Source organism: Haematobia irritans, chromosome 3 (genome assembly GCF_050003625.1).
Source record: "Haematobia irritans isolate KBUSLIRL chromosome 3, ASM5000362v1, whole genome shotgun sequence".
Classification (NCBI taxonomy): Eukaryota; Metazoa; Arthropoda; class Insecta; order Diptera; family Muscidae; genus Haematobia; species Haematobia irritans.
The window spans coordinates 184,849,531-184,874,908 of NC_134399.1; the positions used below are offsets into that span (position 1 = coordinate 184,849,531).

General features: G+C 36.4%; 1 protein-coding gene across 1 annotated transcript in view; it reads left to right on the plus strand.

Annotated features, from left to right (window-relative positions):
• Mco1 (Multicopper oxidase 1) overlaps positions 1-13,439 on the plus strand; it is an 80,680-nt gene extending 67,241 nt beyond the window's left edge. The window contains exons 3-5 of the mRNA XM_075300351.1: positions 3,801-3,982; positions 4,209-6,470; positions 12,794-13,439. Coding sequence (XP_075156466.1) covers positions 3,801-3,982; positions 4,209-6,470; positions 12,794-13,201 — 2,852 coding nt within the window. The 3' untranslated portion in view covers positions 13,202-13,439. The remainder of the gene's footprint in view (positions 1-3,800; positions 3,983-4,208; positions 6,471-12,793) is intronic.
• Positions 13,440-25,378: the final 11,939 nt, after the last annotated feature.

The following is a 25,378-nucleotide window of genomic DNA, read 5'->3' on the forward strand; positions in this document are numbered from 1 at the left end:
GCGTCGCCAAAAAAGAAGTTAAAATGTTATTTTTGGGTCTGGAAGTGGTACAGAATTGGCGGAGAAGCGATGAATGTAATATGAACTTGTCATAGAACGAATGTCCACCGTTTCAACAACCGTTGCAATGAATTTGCATCACTTCTTAAGGTGTAATCTGAATTCAGTGTTTTGAATGTGAATTAAAAATTTTGTGATATTTTCCCAAATAAATAATTTGTATACTTTTTTATGATTTTTAATGCATTCTAACGCTTGTTTGAAACGTTTTTTTAAAATATTATCGATTTTTCTATAATGGATTTAGCATTTTTGTGACAAAATTTGAATAATTTGTACCATTTTATTTATTCTTACTCTTTTTTTAAACTATTTGAAAGAAGAAAACAAAAAAAACGCATTAAAATATAAAAGAAGAGGTAAAAAAACTTCCTGTGTAGTTAAAATAGTTAACTTCTTTGTGAGGACATTTTTGGAAGTGCTTTTAAAGTTGTGCCTTTAGAACAACTCCCAATTTTTTGCTGGGAAAAGTGTGGATCTACCCTACGGGAAATGGATCAACCACAGAACTGGTACAGGACTAGTCCCTGGTGTGTATGGACCAGTCCCAGTTCTGATCAAAACGTATGGAAGGGACCGTCCACATTAACATGGGTTTTTCATTGACGGAGTAAACTTACATTTTAGGACGCGTCTTGGACTCATCCCAAAGGACACGTCCTGGGACAATTTAGCAGGAGCAACCCATAAACAGGTCCTCAGGAACCAGTCTCGGACAAACTCTTTGAAATCTCTTTCACTTTGGGCTCCTAATCGAACCCGAAATGAAAAATATTTTTTTTTTTAAATATGTCGAACAAAAGGTTATTCTGATAATTTTATTTCACTAACCCCCATTTTCATGTATCTCCGTTAGACTTTAACTCAACGTTAACAGAAAGTAAAATCGAAATATCTTCTCTCCGGTTAACTCTAACTGAAATTTTTTTAGCAGTTAAGTTCCTAACTGGCATATGGAATATATAGACAAGATGACAGAAATGTCCATAGTACGGTTTAAAAATTCGTTAGCTAACGTAGCAATAACGGAGCTTCCTGAAAATGGGGTAAATGTGAAAATTGCAACTAACTGGAGCACAGGTACCAGTTCTGTGATAGGTCCGTCAGTTGCAACTTGCACCAATTTCCCGTAGGGTACTTTTAGTTGCTTTATTATAAATTGATTGTCGAGTTATTTTGATGTCTATTTTTTTTCAATTTTATGAAATAAAACATTAGTTGAACCTATAAGTTCAGTCTATAAAGTTTTAGCTAGGGGGGCCTCAAAAGCCAGAGTTTTGCCCTGATTTGCTTCAAATTTTGCACATGGAATACGTTTAATAGTATCGGTATGTGTGCCAAATTTGGTTGAAATCGGTTCAGATTTAGATATAGCACCCATATATATCTTTCATCTTTGCACTTATATGGCCTCAAAAGCCAGATTTTTGTCTGGCTGGCTTCAAATTTCGCACGAGAGGTACGTTTAACGGTATAGTTACGTGTGCCAAATTTGGTTGGAATCGGTTCATATTTAGATATAGCTCTCATATATATCTTTCGTCCGATTTCGACTAATATGGCCTCAAAAGCCAGAGTTTTGCCATGATTTGCTTCAAATTTTGCACATGGAGTACGTTTAATAGTATCGGTATGTGTGCCAAATTTGGTTGAAATCGGTTCAGATTTAGATATAGCTCTTATATATATCTTTCGCCCGATTTACACCCATATGAGACTAAAATTACACCATGCGTTGTCAAAACAACAACCAGCGTTCATGATCTAAAAACTTAATGGTTACGAATTTATCAACAAAATTAAAAAAAGACTTCCGCTACCGTGACTCGAACCTGTGTTGCCTGCACGATACGCGTTAACAGTCGCCTTAGTACATTGCACCAACGGCGGAGTTGCAATAACAACGGCTAACGGCTATTTTAAGACTTTTCATGGCCAAGGAAAAACGAATGCCGTTGATGAAATCGTGATCGACCGTGGACGAAATCGTGAACATTACGTTTTGATTTTTTGTGAACTCTTCATTTTGACAACGTCCGTTCACGATTGTGAAACACAATTTTTTCTATTAGTGTATCGCACAATAAATCAATTGCATCAAAATTGCTCTAGCTTTATATTTCCAAATTTTTTTTAGTAACATTGTGGTTCATCCCAGGGTGTTAGCCGATTTAATTTTTAATTCTAGCGATTTTGTAGAAGTACAGAAAATTGTCTCCAAATCGTTTCAGATATAAATATTTGTATATGGGAATATAAACCTTGATAATAACTCCCAACAAATTTGAAGGAGTTGAGATGGTAACACAAATTTTGGTCTACATAATGGTGAAGGGTATAATATAGTCGGCCCCGTCCGACTTTAGATTTTACTTACTTGTTTTCGGTACATGTTTGAGTATAAAAACAAGTATATACGGCCGTAAGTTCGGCCAGGCCGAAGCTTATGTGCCCTCCGCCATGGATTGCGTAGAAACTTCTACTGAAGACTGCCATCCACAATCGAATTACTTGGGTTGTGGTAACACTTGCCGATGGCAAGGTATCTTAAAACTTCCTAACACCGTAATATATACCATATAGTCCATACGTGGTATATATTAAACTAAAAAAGGCAGATTAAATACGTATATAATTAAGTTTAAAGTTTCTATAGAAATACAATTTTGACAACATTTTCTATAGAAGTAAAATTTGGAAAAAAAATTCTATAGAAATAAAATTTTGACAAATTTTTCTATAGAAGTAAAATTTTGACAAAATTTTCTATAGAAATAAAATTTTGACAAACTTTTCTATAGAAATAAAATTTTGGTAGATTATTTTTGCTCGAGTGGCAACCATTAGCGGCCTTATATTAACACCACGTTGCAAGGCTCCAAGAGGCTCCGGAGGACAAATCTGGGGATCGATTTATATGGGGGCTATATATAATTATGGACCGATATGGACGAATTCATGCATGGTTGTTAGAGACCATAAACTAAAACCACGTACCACATATCAATCGGATCGGATGAATTTTGCTCCTCTAAGAGGCTCCGGAGGTCAAATCTGGGGATCGGCTTATATGGGGGCTATATATAATTATGGACCGATATGGACAAATTTTGGCATGGTTGGTAGAGACAATATACTAACACCACGTACCAAATTTCAATCGGATCGGATAACTTTTGCTCATCTAAGAAGCTCCAAATCGGGGGATCGGTTTATATGGGGGCTATATGTAATTATGGACCGATATGGACCAATTTTTGCATGGATGTTAGAGACCATATACTAACTCCATGTACCAAATTTCAGCCGGATCGGATGAAATTTGCTTCTCTTAGAGCAATCCCAAGCGTTATTTCAACAGACGGACGGACGGACGGACATGCTCAGATCGACTCATAATTTCACCACGACCCAGAATATATATACTTTATGGGATCTTAGAGCAATATTTCGATGTGTTACAAACGGAATGACAAAGTTAATATACCCCCATCCTATGGTGGAGGGTATAACAAGAAAAATCATGAAATCATGTTCTATTACCGAAAGCTGGGCTAGGCCAAATCTTAGCATGTTCTATGTTCACCATTCAAAAATAACATTTTGCTCTTGAAACATGTTTGGGATGATGATATTCCTTCTCTGGGTAATTTCTCGATTTTATCTCTCATGCTGCACTACATAGTGGTTAAATCTTCTGCCATTCTGCTTTACAATAACTAATTGTTGTTTACTTCCAGAATTTGTAGAACAAACCTACTGCGAGGTAATTCTAAACGATGCCGAAGAGTTCAAAACTATTGGATCAATTTGGGTATCACCACAGGATCCATGCTCACTACATATATGCGAATTGGACAAACAAGGCAAGCCAGTTGAGGTGATAAAAAAGGATAACTGTGGAGATTTTTATTGTGATGTGGTAAGTATAAGAGTCAATCTATTTCAAATATTGTACTCCATTACATATCCGAAACCATGGAGAGAAAATGAAGCTCTTCAGTTTCTTCTCATATATCTCAAAGCAATCTTTGAGATGCCGCCTCAGACTCGTTGGGATAATTGCTCACAATAAGACCAAATATTCAAATTTTTATATTTATTTCCTTTCTCATTTTTAATCAAATTTTATTATTCTCCGTTTTCAGGACTCTGAGGTGAAACCGAAAAATGGTTCTTGCTGTGGTGAATGCGTACGAACCAAATGTCGTTTTGGCAATGAGATCTATGAAATTGGGAAAACATGGCACAATCATGAAGATTGCACCATTCTAGAATGTGGTCAATTGCCCAATGGTCTTCCCATAGTAAATGCATATCAAAAATCTTGCCCAGAATTACCCAAAGATTGTCCAACAGATCAAATATTTATGGAAAATTGTTGTCAGTATTGTAAGCAGTCGAGAACATTGATGGAATCAGCTATAGCCAGTAAATCAAAAGATATATGGACGGAAGAGTTCTATAGGAATCACACATGTGTTCGAGAGTGTCAAAGTGGAGAACCACCGCGGACCTGCCATTACACTTTTGTGGTGGAATGGTATGAAACCTTATCGAAGGCTTGTTATGATTGTCCAAAAAATTTATCAGATTGCAAAAGGCCTCATTGTATAGCAGGGGATGGTATTGCCAGATCGGTTACCGTAGTAAATCGTATGATGCCTGGCCCTAGTATAGAAGTCTGCCAAAATGATATAGTGGTGGTGGATGTGCAGAATCATTTGCTGGGAGAAAGTACCACCATGCATTGGCATGGTATGCATATGAAAGAGAGCCCCTATATGGATGGAGTACCTCATATAACCCAATGCCCCATTTCACCTCACTCCACATTCCGTTATACATTTAAGGCTGAAAATTCTGGAACACATTTCTGGCATTCGCATACGGGAATGCAGAGGGGTGATGGTGTTTTCGGGGCATTGATAGTAAAACGACCACGCTCGGAAGATCCCTATGGACATTTGTATGATTTCGATTTGAGTGACCATAAAATGATATTGCAGGATTGGGTTCATGTTCCGGGTATAAGTATGTTTGCTTCTCACCATCATTCCAAGGGAGATAACAAACCCTTGAATTTGCTGCTTAATGGTAAAGGACGTTATTATAAGGCAATATGGGAAACTTTTAAAGCAAAAGCAACTCCAAGAGCAAGAAGTGCTAGTGAGAAGCCCGTGACAACTGAAAGCCCAAAGGTAACAGAAAAACCTTCACCCATTACTTTTACCGAAATTCCCATGGAGACTGAAGATGATATTACAACCTATAAAATTCTGGATGATGATGTTGTCATGCTCCATCCCTCAAATGATCCAAAAGTTCATGGTTTAAGAATTCAACAAAATGAGATATCACGTTCGGCAAGATTAGCCCCACAAAGAAATGAGACGATCACAAATGGAACCCAAATGCCAGAGAATCCCTCTACAGAATCACCAGGTGCAGAGATGTCAGATAAACAACGCTCGAAGCGATCTCTGGATCCTGATGTGCCCTTGGAATTTATACCTCTCCACCAGTATAATGTTACCCAAGGTTATCGTTATCGCTTCCGTGTCATAAATGCCGAATTTCTAAATTGTCCCATAAAAATTTCCATTGACAATCATACGCTAAGAGCAATTAATTCTGATGGCTATGACTTTGAAGCTGTAGATGTGGGTTCCATTATCACCTATGCCGGAGAACGTTTCGATTTCATATTGAATGCCAATCAACCTGTGGGCAATTATTGGATACGTCTTAAGGGTCTTATGGATTGTGATGAACGTTTCACTTCAGCTTTCCAAGTGGGTATCTTACACTATGACAATGCCAATTCGGAAGAACCCCAGCAGGAACTCGGCTATCATCATGAACCCGAGGGTATTGAATTGAATAGCATGAACAAAGGTTCAGGCTATGTGGATTCACTTAATATGGCCGAATTGAATGCTTTGCCTGTTTATGATCGTGTCCCTGGTATAGATCGTGATGCCTTGAAGCCAGTTGCCGATTATAAATTCTTTGTCTATTATGATTTCTATCGTAAAGATAATCCGGATTTTCATCCCTCCGAATATTATGGCATGGATGCCAATATCACAAATGAAAATCTTGTTTTTACCCCACAACTAAATCATATCACTTTGAAATTTCCTCATGTGGCCCTATTGCCTGCCCGAGATAGTCTCGACGAGTCTACTTTTTGTAATGATACGAGTCTGGCCCAGCAGGGTATTGATTGTCGTGTGGAGTTTTGCAAATGTCATCATGTCCTGCAAGTACCATTGAATTCCATAGTGGAGTTCATCATAGTCGATGAGGGATTTACCTATGATGCCAATCATCCTTTCCATTTGCATGGTAATGCTTTTCGTGTCGTTGGCATGGAGCGTTTGGGAAAGAATGTCTCTATTGAAATGGTAAGGATTTAAACTTTAAAGATTTAATTCATTGCAACTACGCCAGCGTTAGAAAATGTTTGCTAACAACCACGGTTACCACTTGAACCAAAACTAATATACTAAAATTTAAAGAAAATTTTATCATATAAAACAAATCTTTTTTCTATCAAATTTTGTGGTTTTTCGAAAAAAAGTTTCTTCGAAGGAAATTATTTATTATTTTAGTTTAGAAGATTTTTATGATCACTAATAATAGCGAAAATTTTTTTCGGTGTAGAAATATCCCTAGAATTATAAATTTTGTTTTAGTTTAACATATTTTTAGCTTGCCCCAACAAATTAAAATGTCTACTTCTCACAATGGGCTGAATAGTCAAAGTGAGCCCGAAACTTAATCGGGCTGATAGTATGTTATAAAACGATAATTCAAAGTTTTAAATATGTTGACTTAATTTTTAACATTTGTCACAATTTCATTTTTATGGAAAAGTTTGTCAAAATTTTATTCCTATACCAAATTTTTTCAAAATGTCATTCCTATAGAAAATTATATCAACATTTTATTTATGTGGAAAACTTTGTCAAAATTTTATTCCTATGGAAAATTTTGTCAAAATTTTATTTCTATAGAAAATTTGTGAAAATTTAATTTGTATAGAAAATTTTGTCGAAATAAAATTTTATTAAAAAAAAAAATTATTTCTATAGAAAATTTTGTCAAAATTTTATTCCTATAGAAAATTTTATTAAAATGTTATTTCTTTAGAAGTCAGCATCGCATGGGCACAATAATTCCGCATAGTACAACTCCGTAATTTGTATACCCTCCATCATAGGATGCCATTCCGTTTGTAACACATCAAAATATTGCTCTAAGACCCCATAAAGGGTGATACGGTCAAAATTTGGTCAAGGGAAAACGCGTGTAAATCGGTGAAATCATTTATTTAAAAAATCAAATTAAATTTCTTTTTCAAGTTCAATTAATATAAAATTCAGGAAAAATATTCAGTTAGGCTTTCGCTTTTCCAAATCCGAATTGCCGGGCCACACGCTTGACACCTGCCATCAGATTTTGTACAGCCACCTTGTCCACCTTCTTCGCCGCAGAAAGCCAGTTTGCCTTGAACTGATGCTCGTCCTTAGCAGTTTTTTGGTCTTCTTTAGGTTCCGCTTGACAATAGCCCAGTATTTCTCAATTGGGCGGAGCTCTGGCGTGTTGGGAGGGTTCTTGTCCTTGGGAACCACCTGCACGTTGTTGGCGGCGTACCACTCCATGGCCTTTTTACCGTAATGGCAAGATGCCAAATCCGGCCAAAACAGTACGGAACAACCGTGTTTCTTCAGGAAAGGCAGTAGACGTTTATTCAAACACTCTTTCACGTAAATTTCTTGGTTGACAGTCCCGGAAGCTATGAAAATGCTGCTTTTCAAGCCACAGGTACAGATGGCTTGCCAAACCAGATATTTCTTTGCGAACTTTGACAGTTTTATGTGCTTGAAAATATCTGCTACCTTTCCCCTTCCTTTTGCCGCATAAAACTCCTGTCCCGGAAGCTGCTTGTAGTCGTATTTGACGTAGGTTTCGTCGTCCATTACCACGCAGTCAAACTTCGTCAGCATCGTCGTGTACAGCTTCCGGGATCGCGCTTTAGCCGTCGTATTTGGTTTATCATCGCGATTTGGAGTCACTACCTTCTTGTAAGTCGATAGTCCGGCTCGTTTTTTGGCTCGATGCACGGTCGTAGACGATACACCCAGCTTATTTGCGGCATCTCGGATAGAGAGGTTAGGGTTTCGCTTGAAACTACTCTCTTTGTCGTCTCAGCGGATTCCGGTTTTCGATTTCCCCCCGATCCAGACTTCCTGGCTGTCGACAAACGTTCCCCAAACACTTTAATTACATTTGTAACGGTTGATTTAGCAACTTTTAGCGATTTTTCCAGCTTTGCGTGCGAGTAGCTTGGATTTTCGCGATGCGCGAGCAAAATTTTGATACGCTGCTCTTCTTGCTTGGACGGCATTTTGACAACTGAAGAGTGAATTCCAAAATCAAAATAGGAGCAACATTCTACACACACACCTTCAAAATGAGGGGTGTTCAGGTTTTTTAAATGCAAAATTGAAAGTAATACGTCAAGTTTATAATGACCAAATTTTGACCGTATAACCCTTTATATTGTGGCTCATGGTGAAATTCTGAGTCGATCTAAGCATGTCCGTCCGGCCGTCTGTTAAAATCACGCTAACTTCCGAACGAAACAAGCTATCGATTTGCAACTTGCCACAAGTAGTTGTTATTGATGTAGTTCAGATGGTATTGCAAATGGGCCATATCGGACCACTTTTACGTATAGCCCCCATATAAATCAACGCTCAGATTTGGCTTGCGGAGCCTCTTGGAGGAGCAAGATTCATCCGATCCGGTTGAAATTTGGTACATAGTGTTAGTATATGGCCTCGGACAACTATGCAAAAATTGGTCCACATCGATCCATAATTATATATAGCCCCCATATAAACCGATCCCCAGATTTGGCTTGCGGAACCTCTAAGAGAAACAAATTTCATCCGATCCGGTTGAAATTTGGTACATAGTGTTAGTATATGGTCTCGAACAACTATGCAGAAATTTGTCCACACCGGTCCATAATTATATATAGCCCCCATATAAACCAATCCCCCGATTTTGCTTGCGAAGCCTCTAAGAGAAGTAAATTTCATCCGATCCGGCTGAAATTTGTCACATGGTGTTGGTATATGGTATCTAACAACCTTACAAAAATTGGTCGAGATCGGTTCATAATTATATATAGCCCCCATATAAACCGATCCCCAGATTTGATTTCCGGAGCCTCATGGATGTGCAAAATTCATCCGATTCGGTTGAAATTTGGTACGTGCACAGAAAAAAAATTCACGAAAAATTTTCCAATTAAAATTTTAATTGAGTTTTAAAAAATATTCAATTAAAAATTTAATTGAATCAACAAATTTTTTAATTGAAACAAAAATCAATCACAAAAATTAATAGTATCAATTAAGTTTTTAATTGGAACAATTAATTTTTTAATTGACCTTCAATTAATTTTTTAATTGATACTATCATTTCTGTGATTGAAGACATTTCAATTAAAAAATTAATTGGATCAATTAATTTCGTGATTGAATCAGAAAAAAATTTTTTTGTGTGTGGTGTTAGTGGTCTCTAACAACCATGCTGGAATTGGTCCATAATTATATGTAGCCCGCATATAAACCGATCCCCAGATTTGACCTCAGGAACCACTTGGAAGAGCAAAATTCAACTGATCTGGTTGAAATTTGGTACATTGCGCTAGTATATTTCCGGAGCCTCATGGATGTGCAAAATTCATCCGATTCGGTTGAAATTTGGTACGTGGTGTTAGTGGTCTCTAACAACCATGCTGGAATTGGTCCATAATTATATGTAGCCCGCATATAAACCGATCCCCACATTTGACCTCAGGAACCACTTGGAAGAGCAAAATTCAACTGATCTGGTTGAAATTTGGTACATTGCGCTAGTATATGGCCGCTAACAACCATGCCAATAACATATCACAGTCTTTCGTAGAAGTTTCTACGCAATCCATGGTGGAGGAATAATGATCATACAAAAAAATATACTCATATAAAATTGGTTTTGACCCACTATTACAGGATAAGGATTAAAGTTTGAGAAATAAAGGGTGATTTGTTAAGAGCTTGATAACTTTTTTTTAAAAAAAAACGCATAAAATTTGCAAAATCTCATCGGTTCTTTATTTGAAACGTTAGATTGGTCCATGACATTTACTTTTTGAAGATAATTTCATTTAAATGTTGACCGCGGCTGCGTCTTAGGTGGTCCATTCGGAAAGTCCAATTTTGGGCAACTTTTTCGAGCATTTCGGCCGGAATAGCCCGAATTTCTTCGGAAATGTTGTCTTCCAAAGCTGGAATAGTTGCTGGCTTATTTCTGTAGACTTTAGACTTGACGTAGCCCCACAGAAAATAGTCTAAAGGCGTCAAATCGCATGATCTTGGTGGCCAACTTACCGGTCCATTTCTTGAGATGAATTGTTCTCCGAAGTTTTCCCTCAAAATGGCCATAGAATCGCGAGCTGTGTGGCATGTAGCGCCATCTTGTTGAAACCACATGTCAACCAAGTTCAGTTCTTCCATTTTTGGCAACAAAAAGTTTGTTAGCATCGAACGATAGCGATCGCCATTCACCGTAACGTTGCGTCCAACAGCATCTTTGAAAAAATACGGTCCAATGATTCCACCAGGGTACAAACCACACCAAACAGTGCATTTTTCGGGATGCATGGGCAGTTCTTGAACGGCTTCTGGTTGCTCTTCACTCCAAATGCGGCAATTTTGCTTATTTACGTAGCCATTCAACCAGAAATGAGCCTCATCGCTGAACAAAATTTGTCGATAAAAAAGCGGATTTTCTGCCAACTTTTCTAGGGCCCATTCACTGAAAATTCGACGTTGTGGCAGATCGTTCGGCTTCAGTTCTTGCACGAGCTGTATTTTATACGGTTTTACACCAAGATCTTTGCGTAAAATCTTCCATGTGGTCGAATAACACAAACCCAATTGCTGCGACATTTCATTCATCGACATTTCACGGTCTTCAGCAACACTCTCAGAAACAGACGCAATATTCTCTTCTGTACGCACTGTACGCATTCGTGTGGTTGGTTAAATGTCCAATAAAGTAAACTGAGTGCGAAACTTGTTCACAATCGCATTAATTGTTTGCTCACTTGGTCGATTATGTAGACCATAAATCGGACGTAAAGCGCGAAACACATTTCGAACCGAACACTGATTTTGGTAATAAAATTCAATGATTTGCAAGCGTTGTCCGTTAGTAAGTCTATTCATGATGAAATGTCAAAGCATACTGAGCATCTTTCTCTTTGACACCATGTCTGAAATCCCACGTGATCTGTCAAATACTAATGCATGAAAATCCTAACCTCAAAAGAATCACCCTTTATTTGGCTAAAATGTGTGTCAAACTTATCTTATCGTGAAGTAATGTATTCTGGTTTGATTGTGCCGTCGAATTAGTTTTTGATTTCTGTCAAATATTTGCCAATGTGACCATATGTTACCGTTAGTCTGTGACGAACTCTTCGGATTTCCCCTAGACGGCATCGAAGAATGTTCTAAAATTTTATTATGCGACAGCAGTCTAATACCCAACATTATTTGCAGCATATGACATATCGCGCTATCTTTAATCGTCTATTTTCCAATACCTAAAAGCAAATTTGTATAACATTCTCTTCGGCTGTAGAATGGATTTAGCATTTTCTTTGACAAAATTTTAATAATTTGAACCATTTTATTAATCCTTACTCTGTTTTTAAGGTATTTGGTACAAAAATATTAAAAATTATTCCTTGCAAATATGTAAGAAACGAGATAAAATTGAATCAAAGAGCCTCCTGGGTACACGGATGAAAAAGACTGTTTTTCATATGTTTGGGTGTCAAAATTATATGTTTGGAACTCAACTTTTTTTAACACATTATTTTTAAGTGCAAGCATATAATGTTCATAAACTAGCATAACATGTTTGGGGCATATATGTTGATATGTTAGAACATATTATGTTTGGGATATAAACTGTTTGGAAATATAATATGCTTAGAGGCAAACATATATTAATTTAGAAATAGTCTATAAACATATATGTGTTTAGAAAACGAGACCTAGAGAGCATGCTGCAAGTACAATAATAATATCGCGTTAAAAATATATGCACCCAAAGAAAATATCATAAAATTTTTTTCTACCAATGTATGCCCTAAGGAGAAACATAATATGTTTGAACAATACAAACAATATTTTGTTTGGACCAATCCTGAAAATATATATGCTTCAAGCAAATTGTGTTTGGAGTACATGTTACAGAAGCGATTTTTTTTTGAGGGTGTAGTTATAATAAATAAATTTTTTGTGGAAGACATTTTTGGAAGTGCTTTTAAAGTTGTGCCTTTAGAACAACTTTCAAATATTTGAATTTGAAAAAAATTTCGGACCAGTTGGAGAACTCATTTTTTACCCCTAGATCCCCATATACCTTTCATACAAAAAATCGATATAGTCTTTCCAAAAGTGTTAAAGTCTACTCTTTTTTTTTTAATCCTAACTTAAGATTTTTTATTTGATTAATTTTAACTTAGTTTAATTAAAATTAATGTATATTTCATTTCATGTACTGCAATTTCATTTCTTACTTTAGTTGTTTTTTGGTTTTTATATAAATGATTTTAATAATATTGAATCAATTCCCACGTTTCTTTTCTTTTCAGATCAAACAATTGGATCGCTACAATCTGCTAAAACGCAATCTCGTTCGTCCTCCTGTTAAGGATACCGTAACCGTACCAGATGGTGGCTATACAATAATACGATTTGAGGCCCACAATCCTGGTTTTTGGCTATTCCATTGTCACATTGAATTTCATGCAGAGATTGGCATGGCCTTAGTACTGAAAGTTGGTAATAATGATGAAATGCCTCCCGTTCCCAAAAATTTCCCAAGTTGCCATGATTATATGCCACAAGATGATACAGACGACCCCGTAGAGGAGCCTGACGAACCAAACAATAATAATCCTAATCCACCAAATATTGGTGGAAATGGATCCTCATCCAAGATTATGCCAAAATTCATTGTCATTTGTTTTGTGTCTTATTTAATAATGACAGTAAAATGATTTTTTTATATTTTTTTAATTGTTTATCATTATTGTTATTTTATAGATCTGTGATTTGTAATATTTTTGCAATATAGTTATAAGAACTTTTGTTAATATGTTTACAAAAAAACTTTTATATATTTATTCTACTTATATTAGTATTTATAAAATCAGTGTACAATAGTTTTTTACAAAATATATAATTGTTAGCATATTTTGTATAAGGAAATAAATCGAAAATGATGCAAATTAAGTGCAAACTAAAAAATTGTTGTGATTCAGTATTTTTTATATCCCCTATCATAGAACGAAAGTATATTTAAAGATATTGGTCTGTGGTTTCTTACACTACAAAAAGTTTAATATTAACAGTGTTGTCAAGTCCCCAGGCGCAAAACTCCAACGGATTGCGGCAGAAATGTTTGTCTGCCCAGGGCTTCAATATGAGGGTTGCCTTTTATATATCGGGATGTTTGCGGGGATTTTTTTCTCGATTTCACTTCAGTATAATAAATCAGGTTTCAATATTGGTTTACATGAAATTTTTATTTTACATTATTAAACAAGTAAGGATAGTCTAAAGTCGGGCGGGGCCGACTATATTATACCCTTCACCACTTTGTAAATCCACATTTCCGATACCATATCAAATCCGTCCAATGTGTTGGAGTTCTGCAATACTTATAGATTTTACATTTAAGTCGGCTAATGCGCTGAGGTGGAACACAATGTTAGTAAAAACAAGTAAGGAAAGTCTAAAGTCGAGCGGGGCCGACTATATTATACCCTTCACCACTTTGTAAGTCCACATTTTCGATACCATATCAAATCCGTCCAATGTGTTGGATGCTATATGAATCCATACACATATATTCTGTATATCTGAGCAGATCTGTGCAGAGTTCTGCAATACTTATAGATTTTACATTTAAGTCGACTAATGCGCTGAGGTGGAACACAATGTTAGTAAAAAAATATAGGAAACATTTAAATATGAACCAATTTTGAGGCAACTTCGCAAAAGCGTATTTATGATTTATCGGTCGATAGATGTGTAATAGAGTAGTAGCAAAATTTGAGTCATTTTGATAAGTTTTCGACTTAGCAGTGGCGATTTGATAAGGAAAATGTAGGTATTTCGGCCACTTTTGCCAAAATAGGAAAAACATATATATGGAATCTATATCGAAATCTGAACCGATTGCAATCATGCTGAATCTACTCCCTGTGCAAAATTTCACGTAAATCGGATAACAACTTTGACCTCTGTGGTCATATGACGGAAAAACGGGCGAAAGATATATATGGGAGCTATATCAAAATCTGAAGCTATTTCAACCAAAATAAACACGCATATGCAGAACCTTAATTCTACTGCCTGTGCAAAGTTTCAAGTTCAATTCTACTTCCTCTGCAAAATTTCACGTAAATCAGAGTAGCACTTTTGCCTCTGTGGGCATATTAGTCCAAATCGGGCGAATGATATATATGGAAGCTATATCTAAATCGGAAACGATTTTAACCAAATTAAGCACACTTAACGATACTATTAAACGTACTTGTTGTGCAAAATTTGAAGCAAATCAGGACAAAACTCTGGCTTTTGGGGCCATATAAGTCCAAATCGGTCGAAAGATATATATGGGAGCTATATCTAAATCTGTACCGATTTCAACTAAATTTGGCACAATTAACGATACTATTAAACGTACTCCTTGTACAAAATTTTAATCAAATCAGGGCAAAACTCTGGCTTTTGAAGCCATATAAGTCCAAATCGGTCGAAAGATATATATGGGAGCTATATCTAAATCTGTACCGATTTCAACTAAATTTGGCAAAATTAACGATACTATCAAACGTACTCGTTGTGCAAAATTTGAAGCAAATCAGGGCAAAATTCTCGCTTTTAGGCCATATAAGTCCAAATCAGACGAAAGATATATATGGGAGCTGTATATAAATCTGAACCGATTTAGCTGATATTTGGCAGTTTTTACGGGATTGACAAAACATTCAGATGTACAAAATTTGAAGAAGATCGGTTCATAAATACGTGAATTATGATCAAATCGGTGATAACTATATATGGCAGTTATATCTAAATCTGAACCGATTTTTTCCAAAATCAATAGCGATTATCTTCTACCCGTAGAAAGACGTTATGTCAAATTTGAGGACGATCGAACTTAAACTGCGACCTGTACTTTGTGCACAAAATTACATATACAGACAGACGGACGGACAGACAGACAGACAGACGGACATCGCTAAATCGACTCAGAATTTGATTCTAAGCCGATCGGTATACTAAAAGATGGGTCTATGACAATTATTTCTTTGCGTTACATAGAAATGTACAAACTTATTATACCCTGTACCACAGTAGTGGTGAAGGGTATAAAAAGCGCAGCGAATCGTTTCAATTTTGAAAAGAAAACTTTGGTCCTCTTTTTTCTACGCCATACAAATGGAGCTTTTGGACTAGAAACAGACACAAGATTTTATTATGCGGCTCAAGTGCTAATTTATATTTTACTCAGCTTGGCTAAGATATTTTTCTACAATTGTGAAGTCATTTCGTGATCACTCGTGTCTAAATGATGCCTCCACACTAGTGTTCATCAGTGGTTTGGACAATATATCCCCCAAATGCATGTTAGAAATAAAGGGATGGTTCAAATACATATGACCACCCAAATTTTCGTTCATAAATACATGTTGATCGAACTCATATTTTGTGGGGATTTTTATGAGGTATTTTAGTTGAATTTGAGGATTTTTGGTGACAAAAGCGTCCAAATTGGGGGGCAATAGCCAGACAAATACTGGCAACAGTGTCTCTTTAGGACATTTTCCGCATCATACTCGGCATTTATTTTGACCCCACGGTCGAAGAATTTTTTTACGGATTCAATCACCAAATTAATTGGTCCAATTATTTGTTTAATTGAATTCAATCATGAAAATGGGAGTACCAATGACAGAATTAATCAGAAGTAAACAAATACGTGCTCAAACAGTTTATTGATATTTTCATCATTTTCAAAAAATATTTTAATTGATTCAAATAAAAGGACAATTATTTCTTATATTATTGTCTATTTATTTTATATTAATATTATTTTATATTATGCCGGAAGAAATCAATTAATTATTTAATTAAGAGTAGTTTTTATTTCTAATTAATTTTGTGATTGATACTACCATTTTTGTAATTGAAACAGTTTAAATGGATAAATTAATTTCGTGACCTACAAACCCCCCATTTAGGCAGGTACCAGTAAATGTATTTATGCCTGGCAGAAATATCGTTTCTATACAGCCTGCACTGGCGTCTGTCCGTCCTGCCATATATTGTTCACAAAAATAGAGGTCGTAATTTTTAAACGATCTTTTTAAATGTGGCACAATCATCTATTTTAAATCTTTTATCTGCAAAATATGAAAACTCTGCAAAATATGAAAACTCAGAAAACTCATTCGATTATGCCACTGAGACAATCCATTTTACAAAATTCTTACTTAAATTTTAAAAAAACCGATTTAATATTTTCACACATATACATTCGTACACACTCAAACATATTTTCATTTGCTCTCTGTCTGTATTGACCATAATTTCACTTCTTAATTTCTTTTGAAATCAACATGAAAAACAATTAATATTCTCCCAATTGATTGTCTTCATCATGGCTCATAATAAAAAAAAAACATCCATCACTCCTGCTGAGCTTCTTGAGTGTATCCTTCGTTTGGTAACACATATCATGTATGACGACAATATCCCATGGGAAAAAGAGTTTCCTATAAATAACGAATGACAAATTAATTTTAATTTTCTCTGTGTGCAATTCATTAGCGTGGCATTTGTGTTTTTTATAAAGCCACCATCACCACCCAGCAATCAAGTGGTTGAACTTAAGGATGGTCCTTGATACATGATTGGAAAAACTCCGAGGGAAATATTTTCTACATGAGATGATATGATGTAATTTTACAGTAAATGACCTACAGAGTGGTGTGATTGAGACACAATGTAAAAGTGGTCAGTGGTCAATATAGACGATTCCTCTATTTTGGCAGACAGGGAGATATCTATACTATAGTAAATTTAAAGATAATCGGGTAGTAAATAAGCACAGTATAATCTCATTTGTCGAAATCGAACGATACATATATATGGTGACTATATCTACACACAAAACATTTTTTTCTGATTCAATCACCAAATTAATTGATCCAATTATTTTTTTAATTGAAATGTCTTCAATCACGAAAATGATAGTATCAATCACATTTTTAATAGGGCATAGAAAAAATTCTTGATTAAAAAATTAATTGATTTTCTTCAGCAAATTTCAATTAATTTTTAATTAATTGAATTAAAAATTTAATTGATGCAATCAACATCTCAAACTCAAATTAATTTATTAATTAAAAAGGTAACTATTCCTAATTACTTTCTGAATTGGCTCGGAGTTTTTATTTGGATTAACAAATGATTGTTTGAAATACATTTTTAATTAGAAATAGCATTTTTTTAACTGAATTAGTCTACCGAATTTGATTAAAAAGTTAATTGTATCAATTAATTTTTTAATTAAAAATTTTAAAATTTTCAATCATTGACTTCATTATCTTAATGTTTCTATCATGATTAAAATGTTAATTGTATCAATTAATTTATTAATTGAAAAAATGTTCAACTTCAATTAACTTTTTAATTGGAAATATTTTGGTGATATTTTTTGCTGTGTAACTTTAATCCAATTTTTTCCAAATTCAACAGTGTTTGTCCCTTTACCAAGAAAACACGTTGTACAAAATTTTATCAAAATCGGTTAGTAATTGCGACCGGAACCCTGCGAACAAAAAACACAGACGGACGGAATTAGAATTATATACTGAAGGGAGCCACCGTGGTGTAATGGTTAGCATGCCCGCCTTGCATACACAAGGTCGTGGGTTCGATTCCTGCTTCGACCGAACACCAAAAAGATTTTCAGCGGTGGATTATCCCACCTTAGTAATGCTGGTGTCATTTCTAAGTGGTTTCATTGCAATGTGGAACGCCGTTCGGACTCGGCTATAAAAAGAAGGTCCCTTGTCATTGAGCTTAACATGAAATCGGGCAGCACTCAGTACTCATTGAGAAGTTCACCAATGTGGTATCACAATTGACTGAATAGTCTAATTGAGGCTGATAAAGGGTGATACGGTCAAAATTTGGTCAATAAACTTGACGTATTTCTTTCAATTTTGCATTTAAAAAACCTTAACACCCCTCATTTTGAAGGTGTGTGTGTGTAGAATGTTGCTCCTAGTTTCATTTTGGAATTCACTCTTCAGTTGTCAAAATGCCGTCCAAGCAAGAAGAGCTGCGTATCAAAATTTTCCGAACTACTCGCACGCAAAGCTGGCAAAATCGCTAAAAGTGGACAAATCAACCGTTACAAATGTAATTAAAGTGTTTGGGGAACGTTTGTCGACAGCCAGGAAGTCTGGATCGGGGGGGAAATCGAAAACCGGAAGCCGCTGAGACGACAAAGAGAGTTGCCGGTAGTTTCAAGCGAAACCCTAACCTCTCTCTCCGAGATGCCGCAAATAAGCTGGGTGTATCGTCTACTACCGTGCATCGAGCCAAAAAACGAGCCGGACGATCGACTTACAAGTAGGTAGTGACTCCAAATCGCGATGATAAACAAAATACGACGGCCAAAGCGCGATCCCGGAGGCGATGCTGACGAAGTTTGACTGCGTGGTAATGGACTACGAAACCTACGTCAAAGCCGACTACAAGCAGCTTCCGGGACAGGAGTTTTATACGGCAAAAGGAAGGGGAAAGGTAGCAGATATTTTCAAGCACATAAAACTGTCAAAGTTCGCAAAGAAATATCTGGTTTTGCAAGCCATCTGTACCTGTGGCTTGAAAAGCAGCATTTTCATAGCTTCCGGGACTGTCAACCAAGAAATTTACGTGAAAGAGTGTTTGAATAAACGTCTGCTACCTTTCCTGAAGAAACACGGTTGTTCCGTACTGTTTTGGCCGGATTTGGCATCTTGCCATTACGGTAAAAAGGCCAACAACGTGCAGGTGGTTCCCAAGGACAAGAACCCTCCCAACACGCCAGAGCTCCGCCCAATTGAGAAATACTGGGCTATTGTCAAGCGGAACCTAAAGAAGAACAAAAAAACTGCTAAGGACGAGCAGCAGTTCAAAGCAAACTGGCTTTCTGCGGCGAAGAAGGTGGACAAGGTGGCTGTACAAAATCTGATGGCAGGTGTCAAGCGTGAGGCCCGGCAATTCGGATTTGGAAAAGCGAAAGCCTAACTGAATATTTTTCCTGAATTTTATACTAATTGAACTTGAAAAAGAATTTTAATTTGATTTTTTAAATAAACGATTTAACCGATTTACACGCGTTTTCCCTTGACCAAATTTTGACCGTATCACCCTTTACATCGGGCTGCCACCTAACCTAACCTATATACCGAAGAAAGTGATTTTGGTGGTTAATATTTGTTTAATCTTAATTAATAATTAATGATAACTGGTTTATACTATTTACACGAAATTCTGGGGATAAGGCATTTTCTTAATAAGGAAAATAAGCACGTATAAATTAAACTCCATTTATGAGTATATTCCAAGTGGAATTACAATTTCGACCCATCTATACTTATGCACATGGAATAAGGGGGATTGACTCCCTTTTTGTTAGTAACATTTGATTTTGGTAATAAATATCGTTATACCATGTTTGGAGGTACTAGATTGATTGTAAATAATTTTTGCCGAAAATTTTCAATTTCAATTTTCTGAAAACGTTTACTAAAAAGCCTAACAGAAAACGGGTTGTCACTATAATCTAATCTAAATATAACTGAACCAAAAAGATTTCTACCGAAGTTTTTATGATACAAATCCATGTTGCAGGGCATATGCCCAACGGCATGGGCGAACCTGGTATCATTGTTACTTCTTAAACAAAAATCACTATAATTTACATTGACATTCCTTACCATCAAGTTCAATGTAAACCCCATTTTTCTTTCCTCACCACAGGTAGTGTCGTCGTCGTATTGCGTGAAGATTTATCAAAAGGCTGCAAAAATTAATTCTCATTTTCAGGCGACTACATTGCTTAATTCATATATTCTTTATTACCATATTCGTATTCATCCGACATTAATGAAATTTTTATTTTCAAGACCGTTCACTCGAGAAAAAATATTAAACCAAAGGCTTGGATAATGTTTTATCCTCTATCAGCGATCGCAAAACAGTATGTATTTTAATACACGCATGGCGTAGTGAGTAACATATAAATACTGATATGCATGCTACTACATAGATTATCCGTTTCTACCGCGAGAAATGTCTCAACTAAAAATATTAATTTTCGAATATTTCGTTTTTCATTTTTTTCGTAAAGAGTCAATTCCAAACATTAATTTGCTTTTCTGTCGTTCGTAAAGAGTCAGTTCGCTCAAAATTGAATTTCGTATTTTCGCGATTTTGATCGCAATTTTTTTAACCATCTATGTAATATAAACATTAATTTGCTTTTCTGTCGTTCGTAAAGAGTCAGTTCGCTCAAAATTGAATTTCGTATTTTCGCGATTTTGATCGCAATTTTTTGAACCATCTATGTAATATAAAATTCAATTCAATGTATGTTATAAGCCAATATGAGTATATGTTTGGATATACTCTCTCGTGAGTACTCCTTTTATATCCTGCACCATAGGATGGCGGGTAAATTAACTTTGTCATTCCGTTTGTAACACATCTACTACATAGATTATCCGTTTCTACCGCGAGAAATGTCTCAACTAAAAATATTAATTTTCGAATATTTCGTTTTTCATTTTTTTCGTAAAGAGTCAATTCCAAACATTAATTTGCTTTTCTGTCGTTCGTAAAGAGTCAGTTCGCTCAAAATTGAATTTCGTATTTTCGCGATTTTGATCGCAATTTTTTGAACCATCTATGTAATATAAAATTCAATTCAATGTATGTTATAAGCCAATATGAGTATATGTTTGGATATACTCTCTCGTGAGTACTCCTTTTATATCCTGCACCATAGGATGGCGGGTAAATTAACTTTGTCATTCCGTTTGTAACACATCGAAATATTGCTCTAAGACCCCATAAAGTATATATATTCTGGGTCGTGGTGAAATTCTGAGTCGATCTAAGCATGCCCGTCCTTCCTCCGTCTGTTGAAATCGCGCTAACTTCTGAACGAAACAAGCTATCGACTTGAAACTTGGCATAAGTAGTTGGACTGAATAGTCTAAGTGATCCTGAATCTTAATCGGGCTGCCACTTTAACCTAAGTAGTTGTTATTGATGTAGGTCGGATGGTATTGCAAATGGGCCATATTGGACCACATTTACGTATAGCCCCCATAATAATTGACTTACAGACGTCAAATTTTGACACGAATCATTTGAAGGTTAGGTTAGGTGGCAGCCCGATGTAACAGGCTCACTTAGACTATTCAGTCCATTGTGATACCACATTGGTGAACTTCTCTCTTATCACTGAGAGCTGCCCGATTCCATGTTAAGCTCAATGATAGGGACCTCCTTTTTATAGCCGAGTCTGAACGGCGTTCCACATTGCAGTGAAACCACTTAGAGCTTTGAAACCCTCAGAAATGCCACCATCATTACTGAGGTGGGATAATCCACCGCTGAAAAACTTTTTGGTGTTCGGTCGAAACAGGAATCGAAACCACGACCTTGTGTATGCAAGGCGGGCATGCTAACCATTGCACCACGGCGGCTCCCATTTGAAGGTAGGTACTATATAAAAATAATATGCATTTAATACTAGCGACGCCATCTATGTGTCAGACCGGGGACTTATTAGCCAACCTGTTAAAAACCGACCCCCAGATTTGTCTTGCGGAGCCTCTTAGAGAAGAAAATTTCATCCGATCCGGTTGAAATTTGATACGTGGTATTAGTATCTGGTCTCTAATAACCATGCAAAAATTGGTCCATATCGGTCCATTATTATATATAGCCCCCATATAAACCGATCCCCAGATTTGACCTCCGGAGCCTATTGAAGGAGCCAACTTCATCCAATCCAGTTGAAATTTGGCACGCGGTGTTACTATAACAACCATGCAAAAATTGGTCCATATCGGTCCATAATTATATATAGCCACCATATAAACCAATCCCCGGATTTGACCTCCGGAACCTCAAGGAGGAGCAAAATTAATCCGATCCGATTGAAATTTGGTACGTGGTGTTAGTAAATGGTTTCTAACAACCATGCAAAAATTGGTCCATATCGGTCCATAATTATATATAGCCCCCATCTAAACCGATCTCCAAATTTGACCTCCGGAGCCTTTTGGAGGAGCACAATTCATCCGAAATTTGATACGTGGTGTTAATATATGGTGTTGAAATTTGATACGTGGTGTTAGTATATGGTCTCTAACAACCATGCAAAAATTGGTTCGGTTGAAATTCGGTACATTGTGCTAGTATATGGCCGCTAACAACCATGCCAAACTTGGTTCAAATCGGTCTATAATTATATATAGCCCCCAGATAAACCGATACCCAATCACACAAAAATTGGTCCATATCGGTTCATAAGTGTATATATCCCCAATATAAAGCGACCTCCATATTTCAATTCTGGCTCTCTAATTACTGCGCAAAAGTTCATATCGGTTTGTAATTATTTGTAGACTTCCCTATATATACCGGTCAAGAACTGAATTATATACGTATTGAATCTGTTTTTATACCCACCACCATAGAATGGTGACGGGGGTATAATAAGTTTGTCATTCCGTTTGTAACACATCGAAATATCGATTTCCGACTATATAAAGTATATATATTCTTGATCAGGGAGAAATTCTAAGACGATATAACGATGTCCGTCTGTCCGTCTGTCTGTCTGTCTGTCTGTCTGTCTGTCTGTCTGTCTGTCTGTCTGTCTGTCTGTCTGTCTGTCTGTCTGTCTGTCTGTCTGTCTGTCTGTTGTAATCACGCTACAGTCTTCAATAATGAAGCAATCGTGCTGAAATTTTGCACAAACTCGTCTTTTGTCTGCAGGCAGGTCAAGTTCGAAGATGGGCTACATCGGTCCAGGTTTTGATATAGTCCCCATATAAACCGACCTCCCGATTTGGGGTCTTGGGCTTATAGAAATCGTAGTTTTTATCAAATTTGCCTGAAATTTAAAATCTATGGGTATTTTATGACCATAAAGAGGTGTGCCAAAAATGGTGAGTATCGGTCCATGTTTTGGTATAGCCCCCATATAGACCGATCTCCCGATTTTACGTCTTGGGCTTACAGAAACCGCAGTTTTTATTCACTTTACCTGAAATTGGAAATCTAGAGGTATTGTAAGACCACAAATATGTGTGCCAAAAATGGTGAGTATCGGTCCATGTTTTGGTATAGCCCCCATATAGACCGATCTCCCGATTTTACTTCTTGGGCTTACAGAAACCGCAGTTTTTATTCAATTTACCTGAAATTGGAAATCTAGAGGTATTGTAAGACCACAAATATGTGTGCCAAAAATGGTGAGTATCGGTCCATGTTTTGGTATAGCCCCCATATAGACCGATCTCCCGATTTTACTTCTTGGGCTTACAGAAACCGCAGTTTTTATTCAATTTACCTGAAATTGGAAATCTAGCGGTATTGTAGGACCACAAACACGTGTGCCAAAAATTGTGAGTATCGGTCCATGTTTTGGTATGGTCCCCATATAAAACGACCTCCCGATTTGGGATCTTGGGCTTACAGAAACCGCAGTTTTTATTCACTTTACCTGAAATTGGAAATCTAGAGGTATTGTAAGACCACAAATATGTGTGCCAAAAATGGTGAGTATCGGTCCATGTTTTGGTATAGCCCCCATATAGACCGATCTCCCGATTTTACTTCTTGGGCTTATAGAAACCGTAGTTTTTATCCAATTTGTCTGAAATTGGAAATCTAGAGGTATTGTAGGACCACAAATACGTGTGCCAAAAATAGTGAGTATCGGTCCGTGTTTTGGTATAGCCCCCATATAGACCGATCTCCCGATTTTACTTCTTGGGCTTATAGAAACCGCAGTCTTTATTCAATTTACCTGAAATTGGAAATCTCGAGGTATTGTAGGACCACAAATACGTGTGCCAAAAATTGTGAGTATCGGCGCATGTTTTGGTATGGTCCCCATATAAAACGACCTCCCGATGTGGGGTCTTGGGCTTATAGAAATCGTAGTTTTTATCCAATTTGTCCAAAATTAGAAATCTAGAGGTATTTTAGGACCATAAAGAGGTGTGCCGAAAATGGTGAGTATCGGTCCATATTTTGGTATAGCCCCCATATAGACCGATTTCCCGATTTTACTTCTTGGGCTTCTAGAATACGTAGTTTATATATAATTTGCCTGAAATTGGAAATTTATAGGTATTTTAGGACTATAAAGAGGTGTGCCACAAATGGTGAGTATCGGTCCATGTTTTGGTATAACCCCCATATAGACGGATATCCCGATTTTACTTCTTGGGCTTCTAGAATCTGAAGTTTTTATCCAATTTGCCTGAAATTGGAAATCTAGAGGTATTTTCGGGCCATAAAGAAGTGTGCCGAAAACGGTGAGTATCGGTCCCTATTTTAGTATAGCCCCCATAAGAAAGATCTCCCGATTTAACTCCTTGGGTTTGTAGAAACCGTAGTTTTTATCCGATTTGCCTGAAATTGTAAATATTCTGGTATTTTAGATTCACAAAAACGTGTATCGGATTCAGTTTCTATCGGTCCATTTGGTAATGCCTCCATATAGACCGCACTGATCATGAAAATTGCTTGAAACTCAATGTAAAATTTCCAGATTTTACTTCTACAGATTTAATATTTCAAATCAAGACGTTATTTTATAATTTTCTTGCACACTTACAAGAGATGTTAATGATTCCTCTAAAACTCAAACAAAAATGGTTCTTATAAATCCAGAATCTGATATAGTCATCATAGGTGAAATCTTTAAATTTATCTTCGGGAAGTGTCCCCAAGTCCTCAAGCCCTCCTGAAATTTCAAAGGAAACCCTAATATTTGGTTCATGGTGGTGGGTATTTAAGGTTCGGCCCGGCCGAACTTACTGCTGTATATACTTGTTTTTTTATAATATATATATTAT